This window comes from Hipposideros armiger, unplaced genomic scaffold (assembly GCF_001890085.2).
Source record: "Hipposideros armiger isolate ML-2016 unplaced genomic scaffold, ASM189008v1 scaffold_1396, whole genome shotgun sequence".
NCBI classification, from domain to species: domain Eukaryota; kingdom Metazoa; phylum Chordata; class Mammalia; order Chiroptera; family Hipposideridae; genus Hipposideros; species Hipposideros armiger.
This window is the reverse complement of record NW_017732746.1, coordinates 14,918-24,051: the sequence shown is the minus strand read 5'-3', so window position 1 is coordinate 24,051 and position 9,134 is coordinate 14,918. Positions and strand designations below refer to the sequence as shown.

The 9,134-nt window shown below is 47.4% G+C and overlaps 1 protein-coding gene across 1 annotated transcript in view; it reads right to left on the bottom strand.

The window, feature by feature from the left end:
• The window catches only part of ZNF333 (zinc finger protein 333), a 23,175-nt gene extending 14,750 nt beyond the window's left edge, over window positions 1–8,425 (bottom strand). The window contains exons 1-5 of the mRNA XM_019633758.1: window positions 8,182–8,425; window positions 5,459–5,502; window positions 4,331–4,454; window positions 3,800–3,895; window positions 2,485–2,579 (exon numbers count right to left, since the gene is read on the bottom strand). Coding sequence (XP_019489303.1) covers window positions 2,485–2,579; window positions 3,800–3,895; window positions 4,331–4,454; window positions 5,459–5,497 — 354 coding nt within the window. The 5' untranslated portion in view covers window positions 5,498–5,502; window positions 8,182–8,425. The remainder of the gene's footprint in view (window positions 1–2,484; window positions 2,580–3,799; window positions 3,896–4,330; window positions 4,455–5,458; window positions 5,503–8,181) is intronic.
• Between the last annotated feature and the right edge of the window lie 709 nt (window positions 8,426–9,134).

Sequence of the window (9,134 nt, the reverse complement as noted above, 5' to 3'; positions counted from 1 at the left end):
GACGCTTTCCCTGTGCGGCCCCATGAGACATGGCAAGCCTTCTCCTCTCAGGAAATGTAAGTCAAAACAATCTTTCTGTGGCACTGGCCTGTGTCATCACTCAGTCACCTACATAAATTAAAAAGCCCCATGGGTCTATTTTGAGACAAACATTTTCATCAAATTTTAACACAGATCACTCTTCTTAAAAAAAGGTTTGTGAGGAGTTGAGCCTATTTGTTCAACATATACTTCCTAAATGCTGCCAGTATGGACACTGTGGATCCAGCAGAGAACAAGGGAGGTGAAACCCCAGCCTCCAGGAACCAGGTGTTGTGGAAAAGAGGCGGCATAGGAAGGCTGAGCCTGGAGACACCCCATTCTCAGTCTCCTTTGGGGCTCTTCTAAAAGCAATTCTCAGCTCCCTATGTGCCTGCCCCTCCTCTGGCCTCGCTGACCATGAGAAGGAAGACACAGGTCCTCGGTCTGTCCCTAGCTACCAGCACTTACTCCCACATGACAGGGAGGCCTCAGAACTGCCGTAGGGGCCACAGTGATTGGAACAAGGCTCAGTGACACCTGGAATGGCCCAGAAGGGCTAGTGGAAGGGTCAACACCATCAAACAAGTGGTAGGTCATGTGACCTCAGGCAGCAGATCCTGGTGGCTAAGACGGTGGTCTCGGGAGCTAGGCCTGGATTCAACTGTCAGCTCCAAGTTCAGCTCTATCACTTTGCAAGCTGTGTGTCTTCAGGGATGCGTTGCTCAGTTTCTCTTCCACATGTGTCTGGAAGTAGACTTCCTCTGCCCACTCAGAACATTCTGTGACCTCCTGTTTCCTGGGGCTCGGATACAGCAGGAGAGGCCCTTTGTCCACCACTTGGTGTTCACTACTGAGCTGGAGCAGAGTTCTGTGGACAGTGCTGGAGCCCCATATTGAAAGGGAAGAGCCACAGAAACTGGAAAGGGGGTCCTCTCGGGGCTCATCCTCCTTCCCTCCCTCTCATAGTCCATCGGCTGATGGAGACATGGGCGCAGTGGGGGCCTGGAGATGCCTTCACCAGCACCTATCTGCTCATTCCTTCATTCACCAAGCGTCAACTGAGGGCTCTATGACGACACACAGAATGCTCTGTAATAGGGTTACTGCACTGATCACATGAGGCCCCTGCAATTCAGCAGCGCCAATGACACATTTGCAGATCTCAAGCTCTTGAAAACCACATGCCCTTTCCCAAGCAGCTACTGGAAGACACCGTCTACCTAAACAAGAGTGTAAACCAAGGACAATGAGGCCTGGGGAGGAGGAGGGTCTCAGCTGCCCTGGTTTCTGTTGCAGGCCGTGCCGGGGCAAGGGTTTTGGCTGCCCTGCAGCCCACACTGGGTTATGCAGGGCTGCAGCTCCCCTGCTCAGGACAAAAGAATGGGCCAAAGGTCTCTACAACACGGACCATACCTGTCCATCCACTGGCCTGGTGTCTCTGATGCTCTGAGGCCGACACCATCCATGACAGAGGTGGAGGGGTGCAGACTGAGGAAACCCAGAGATCTCAGTGGCTCCAGGATAAGCAGGCCCAGCCCAGGCAGTGAAGATGGGGTCTGTATGTTCCTTTATCCAAACCCTAGCCCTCAAAATCCCCAAGAATGGGAACTCAAATCTTGGAAGCTCCTGAAATTTGGAGAGGCAGGAACTCAGGGCCAAAGCGGGGACGGAAGGGCTCCGTGTGTAACTACTAAGGCACCGTGACATGCAAGCTGGTGCTGAAGGCTTTTCCCCAGCTTTGAAAGGGTTTCTTTCCAGTCTGGGATCTCGACTTGTCTCCTAAGTGGGGAGGGATCTCTAACTTGCCCATGTTCTTTACAATCAGAGCGGCCCTCTCTCCTATGGGTTCTCTTGGTCCAGTTATGATTACAATTCGTCCAGAAGCCTTTCCCACTGCAGTTAAAATACTGGGGCCTTCTCTCCAGGCAGAGTGTGCTCTCCCAAAAAGGGGCACATGATGACGAAAAGCTCGCCAGCATCCGTGACATCCACGCCACATCCACGGATGCTCCCATCAGAGGTGAGGCACATCTTCAGCCTTTTCAGAGGCGCGCCTTGTTTACACAGGTCACGTTCTTCCAAGACACTGCGGGCTCCACCACTAGGCTCTCCCACAGTCTTAACGTTCCTGGGGCTTCCCTAACAGACAGCATGTTTCTCATGATTGTCGCAGAATAAATCACATTTCACACAATCCATGTCTGACTCACATTGAAAGAAATGCTTACTTGGGGGAACCTCCTAGATAGAAAGTCTTGAACGACAGGCAGAGTTTATCCAAACTCATGAGTCACAGACTATGTGAATAGTCATATTCACAGTTATGGTCACAGTGTCCTCTCAGACACTAGGGGGGTACCCTGGAGGAAGGCCCTGGCTCAAATGGCTCCCTGGCCCTGGGGTACATTTCCAAGTCACATATTCCGCAAATTCTCCAATGAGGGGGAATGAAGGATCACCCACCGTGAATCTTGCCATTTGCAAATCATGAGATGAATTTTCCTCCAAAATATCCTGCATAGGAGTAGACTCTTTGGGTTTCAGTTGAGATTCCCAGTCTAAAATGAATTAGGGGGGAAAAAACTTCTTTCAGAAAGAAATAGTAGTGGTATGAAATCGACACACAAGAAAATAGGCTTTTTCCAAAAATATATTGACCCTAAACTTGGAAAAGCACTGAAAGAGAAGAAGGCATCAGTGAGCAAAGTGAGACTTCAAAGAGTAGGACTGTGTGTGGATTTTGGAAGTGACAGGAACAAGGAGAAACAAACGCCTATTTTTCAGAGCAAAAGATTCTATGGGGAGGGAATGAGACTGATGTTGCCAAAAAGAGAGTTATCAGAGAAACAAGTAAGTAGCAATTAGATAAAGAACACACACAGAAATGTTCAACTTAAAGAGGAATTGGGTAATCTGTGTGGGTAAGGATGTAAAGAAATCAGAACTCACATCCACCACTGGTGGGAACATAAAATGGTACACTAATGTTTTTAGAAAGCAGTTTGGTGTTTCCTCAAAAGTTAAACATTGGGTTACCATATGAGTCAGAACTCTACTTCTAAGTATATACCCAAGAGAACTGAAAACATGTCCACGTAAAATCTTGTACATGATTGTTCACAACAGCACTATTCACAATTGCCAAAAAGTAAAAATAACCAAACTGTCCATCAACAGAGAATAAACAAAATGTGGTCCATCCATACAGTGGAATATTACTCATTCTTTTTAAGATTGAGTAAGATTAAGAACTGACACACGCTACAACATGGATGAACCTCAAAAACAGTATGCTGAAAGATAACAGATACCAAAGGTCACATGTATAATTCCATTGATATGAAATGTCCAGAACAGGCAAATCCACAGAGACAGGAAGTAAATTAGTGGTTGCCAGGGCCTGGGGGTGGAGAGGAGAATGAGCAGTGACTGCTCATGAAGACAGGGTTTCATTCTGAGGTGAGTTATAGTGGTGATGGTTGCACAATTTTGTGAATATACTAAAAGCCAATGAATTGCACATTTTAAAAGGTTGAATTTTATGGTATGTAAATATCTCAGATTTTTTTCAAACAAGAGAAATTGGAACGTATCTTTTTTTGTGACCAACGGTAAGTGTAAGAGAGAGCTAGAATGTGAAAAAAGAAAAGCTAAAGCAACTCACCTGAGAAACCGCACCCCAGAATGAAGAGCCTTTAAGATGCTGTCAGACTGACAATTCCCAACTATCCGAGGGTGGCTGACAAGCTCCCTGCACCTGGCGCCCCCTGGTACTCACCCACACCCATGGTACGGAGGATGCCTTGTTCTGCTGCCCTCCGCTCTTCTGGTGGCCCCACCTGGGAAACAAGCCTGGGTTTGCATGGTGAAGTCCCTGCTCATGGAGAAAGACACGTGCTGAGGGAGGGAGGACTTGCAGAGGAAAACAGACGATTCCCCACCAGCCAGCCAGCTTCCGTGTGGACTTCAGCTCATGATGCTGGGCGAGTAGGATGGTAGCAAAGTGATCACGCCCAATTTCTAATGAACTCAGTGAAGCTCATTCACAAGGGCCCAAACCACAAACACCCTCTTCTCTGCTCCATGGGGCTGAGGTTATCTAAGCCCTGAGGTCCAAGACCAAAGTCAGTGAGACCCGCACAGGTCCTGACGATGGAGAAAATGTAGTCAGGGCAAGAGATGGAGCTCTGTTATGAAACAGTGAACCGTAAACCCCACCAAGCTCACACCAAACCTTTGTGGTCACGTGGCAGGCCCTTAAGCATTTGGCGCCTACGTACAAGAAGGGTGGGAGTGGTGCCAGCCTTACCCCCGGGAGCCAGTGTCTTGCAGTTGTTCAGTATCCCGTATCTGCACAGGTTCCTCTGCGCGCCATTCAGCAACGCCCAGTCCTGGATGAGCCTCACCGCCACATCCTCGAAGATGACTGATTCCTAAGATAGCACACACATATTCTGGCTCAGCAAGGACCATACCCGCCACTCTGCAGGAAGATTGATTACCACTGGGGAAGGGAAACACAGCACAAGAGCATTCAGACAGGGAGCTCTCTCCATTCCAGGGCTCAGCAAAGCCCGGGGCCACTTGTCTTTGTAAATAAAGTTTTATTGGCACACAGCCACACCCATTTGTTTACCTATCTCCATGACTGTTTTTGTGCTGCAAAGGCAGAACTGAGCAGTTGCCCGCCAAGCCAAAAATATTTATGGTTCTTTTAACACTTGGACAAATCCGAAAGTATAAGTTTTGGCTTTCTCTGTCACCTCACTGGCCAATGATGGCAGAGCCTGTACTTCTCAGCTTAGAGGGTTTTTCCTAAACTCCGTATTTAAGTCATCAGAAGTTTGGGCTTGACTGCTTAATTTTTGTGCCATCCCTAGACTTCTATAAGCATGTAGTAATCTTTTATGCCTGTTAAAATAGGACTTCCATTGCCTCTGAGAAGTGGCCTTGTAATTTCAGGATTCCCTAGAGCAGCACTGTCCAATAGCGCTCTCGGGGAGGATGGGAGTGTCCTATGCCTGCACATGTGGCTACTGGGCACTTCAGAAATGTGGCTCAGGTAACTGAGAAACTGAATTTTTACTTTTATTGGATTTTAATGAATTTAACTTTAAATTTCTACAGCCACATGTGTTTAGGGTAATCTCACAAGGGAGAGCAGGGATGACCCTGGAAGAGCTCTGCTGCCAGCTCTAAACGAGCCCTACTCTGCAGTCAGGCTCCGGAATTAGGCACAGAGCCCCAGAGTCTCTGTGGGAACTCTCCTCCCAAGCCAATTCCCTCCTGAGGTCACACACTGAAAGAGGTCGCCAGGTCCCCTGGAGCAGGGGAGAAGATGCTCCTTTCTTCCTCAGCTGATGGCAAGGAGACAGGGCATAGGGCCCGGAGTACATAATTATGCCCCCCCCACCATCCAGACTCCCCAGCCCCTCACCATGACGCCAGTGGCAGGGTTTAAGGTCTCAGCAGGCATCCTCTCTGCAATAAAAGAGAGACGGAGTATAAGAAGGAGTGAGGGTGGAAGCAGAGCACCAAACAAGGGTGTGACCCAGATAATTCCTTTTTTGTGGGCAAAAAACACTTACAGGGACTTTATCTTAGTAAGCAATATCCTGGGCCCCCAGTACCACCTTGCAGATCGTGGGACTGGACCATTTCTACTGCCTCCTCTTACCTAAGAAAAGGATCATTACTCCTCTTATATTCCCTCAAGATACCTCCAACGCCTTCTACTTTTCCTCCACTACGTTTATCAAGTTGTGATTTTTATATTTATTTGTTTAGGTGATTTTGCCTTTCTCTCTCCAACTATGATGTAAAAACTTAAGTACAGGCCTGTGTTCACTTTTTTCAGAACCCCAAATCCTGCCATCAGCACAGCACTTGATGCACACTAAGTACTTTATATATTAGGAGTTGGCAAACTTTTTCTTTAAAAGGCCAGATAGTAAATATCAGGATTTATGGGCCAGATGGTCTCTATAGCAACTATTTAACTGCAGTTGTAGCACAAAAACAGTCATAGAGAAAGAACACATTTTTTTTAAAAGTGCTCCAATTAAACTATTTATAGAAACCAGCATTGGGTCAGAAACCCATGGGCCGTAATTTGCCAACACCTGCTTTATATCATGTAGTGGAGAATAAATCAATCACCAAATTCTCAATTCTACCTCTACATGTGTCTCAAAGATGGTATCTTTTCCAATTTCACAATTATCCATCAAGACTCAACTACTATTATCTTGAGTCCTGAATTTATCCAGGTTCCTACATACATATGGACTCTGCCTTCATTCTTGTCCATCCCAAACTCCAGCTCAATCCAGAAGCTGGTTTGAAATCACAGACAAAATCATGTCACTACCCTAACTAAAACTCTGATTCAGTGGCTTCCCAATGGCCTTAGAACAAGGTCCAAAGTTTACCATGACCTTCAGGGCAGTGCATTCCTCTCCGACCCGGCTCATCCATTCTGCACGTTGTTTTCTCTACTTCAGCTTTCCCTGTCTTTTCTCTGCTCATGGAATCCACTAGGCTTTTTCCTGCCTAACGGATTGTACATCTGGATGGTCTCTCAAATCTCTTCCGCACTCCTATTCCATAGCCAAAACCCATCTAGCTACATACAACTCATCTTTTAGGTTCAAACATTTGTCCCTTTTGAGATGTTTTTCCTGACCTCCTCCCCAAGTTCTCCTGTTCCATGTTTCCATACCACCCTCGTCATGATTAATTTAAAATGTCTTCCCAGATAGAATAAAAAATCCACAGACACAAGCACTGTATCTATTTTGCTGGCATTGTTTCCCCCTATACAGGGCCCAGTCCATCCAAGGCAACCCCCAAAGAAATGTGCCAAATATCAACACTCCCAAAGAACAATGCAGTATAGCTAGCCTAAGAAGACATGCGCCTGCATGCAGAGGCACACAAAATATAAAAACACAAAAATAAATATAAAAATGACTTAATGTGCCTGTTCATATAACATAATCCACAACAGATTTCATACGTCTTTAAAAAATGTTAATTCTTTCTAAAAATGGTGAGGTGTAACATGTATTCCTTTTGAAAACTAACATCTCATTCGTAAAACTGAAATCTGATGTTTAATTTTCCTCCAGAATTAATTTTTCCTCATTTCTCGGTAGGTGAGCTTTAACCCTATTATTTAAAAAAAATAAAAGACATCTCATTTATGGCCAACTCAATTTCAATGCCCAGTATTAACAAAGCTATGTATGTCATCTTTTTCCTGGAAGCCCATGTTTTGAAGTTTTGCGGTGATTTACAGGCTTGTGGTAACCCTTGTTTGGTAGCAGAGCCAACGTGAAAAGAACTGAAGAGTCTTACTTTTCCTCGAGAAGACTTGTGACATAATTGACAAATAGCTTTTCTTAAGACACCCTCACCTGACAGTGAAAAGCACTGATACAAAGTAAAAGTAACAAATTGAAAGCCGTTTTAAAAGAAAAAAAAAAGAGAGAGAGACATGAAAGGGAAACGCAACGAAAGCTAAGTAAACAGGTCCTAAGCTTAGGAACTGCAAATCGTCAGTCACCAAAAACAAAAACAAAACAAAACAAAACAAAACAAAACAAACAAACAAACAACAAAAAAAAAAATATATATATATATATGCACACACACACATATATAATCATCTAATTCATCCCTTGCTAGAGGGTGCATTCCATTTTTTAAATTTGCTTGACAAGTCATTCAAACCAAGTAGCACATGTAGACTCGGACCTAACTTTTCAACAGAGCCCGATACTATGAAATGCCATATTAAATAAAACGTGAATTGCTTATAAACAGTTATCTTGCATAAGGGCGCTAGGGTTTGGCCCTAAAATCGAGGATGGGTGAGAGCTGGGGCTGGCCAGTGTCACCATTCCTCACGTGCAGGAGGACCTGGACTGCACTGTGATTCCGATACATGGATGGCAGTCCCGTCCGCCTGGAGGGGGGTTACCTGGGGGCGAGGTACCTGGCCTTAGGGGTGGTGGAGCGCGGCTGCAAGGCCGAGCTGTGCGCGCCCCATCCCGTCGCCAGGGCGACCGCGGGGAGAAAGCACTCGGCGGGGGAGGCTATCTTAGGTCGTAAGGCTCCTCTCTATTCTCCCAGCCCTCCCCAGGAACTGAGCCGCACCTGCAAACCCCGGGGAGATACTCCCAGCGAAGCATGCCGTGAGCACCCTGCAGAGCCATCGCCCGCCGCCGCCTCCGCCGCGCACTTCCGCTTCTAGTCTGGGGGCCGCCGGGAGCGGAAGTGACCCGGCCTCCGGTTCTCCGGGCGGGAGAAGCTTTCTACATCCACCCTCGGAGGAGAAATTCTAGTTTCCTTCCCTGGGTTAGACTCTGGAGTTGGATCGGAGGGACCCGGAGAGTGCGGCTGGTGGGCCGGGTCTAGGCGAAGGCTGAGGGCGAAGCTTAGGTCCAATAGGGGGGAATTAGGGCGGGTCCTGGGCTTGGTGGGCGTGGTAGGGGCGGGGCCTCGCTGGCTCGTTGCAACCGCTATCTTTAACTTTCCTCCCTCTTCTGTGGCCTCCACCTTTCTTTTTTTTTTTTTAAAGATTTTCATTGGGGGATGGGAGCAGCGCTGGGGAGTTGGGGGAAGGGGAACAGAGATGTTGCTGTCCTTTTTGTTCTTTAGTCTAGTTGTGGAGGACGTTGCTTCACTGGCCCAAGTTGACACCATCATTGCGCTCTTCCTGGGCGAGGCAGATCAGTCCCTGGCTCCTGGTCTGAGCTTGCTCATGGCTGCTGGCCGCTCTCGCTGGCTGCTGGCTACACAGGGTAGCCCATGGCAACCCACTGCAGCAGGTGCTGCAGCCTACGCCCTCACCGGCGCCTGACGGCAGCCCAGCTCCAGGTTGAGCTGCTGTTCAGCATCTTAGCTGTAGAGGGCAGTGTCACTGGCCCTCGTGTGTGGGATCTGAACAGGGGCCCTCTGGCGTCCCAAGCCAGCTCCTAACCAATGCGCAACCCGGCCGGTCCCCACCTTTGTTCTTTGGCTTAATCCAATCCCCTCAAGAACATATCCTAGGTAAGGTTTATTTTTCAGTCTTAATTTTCCTTAAAAATAGGGTTGTATAGGGCCAG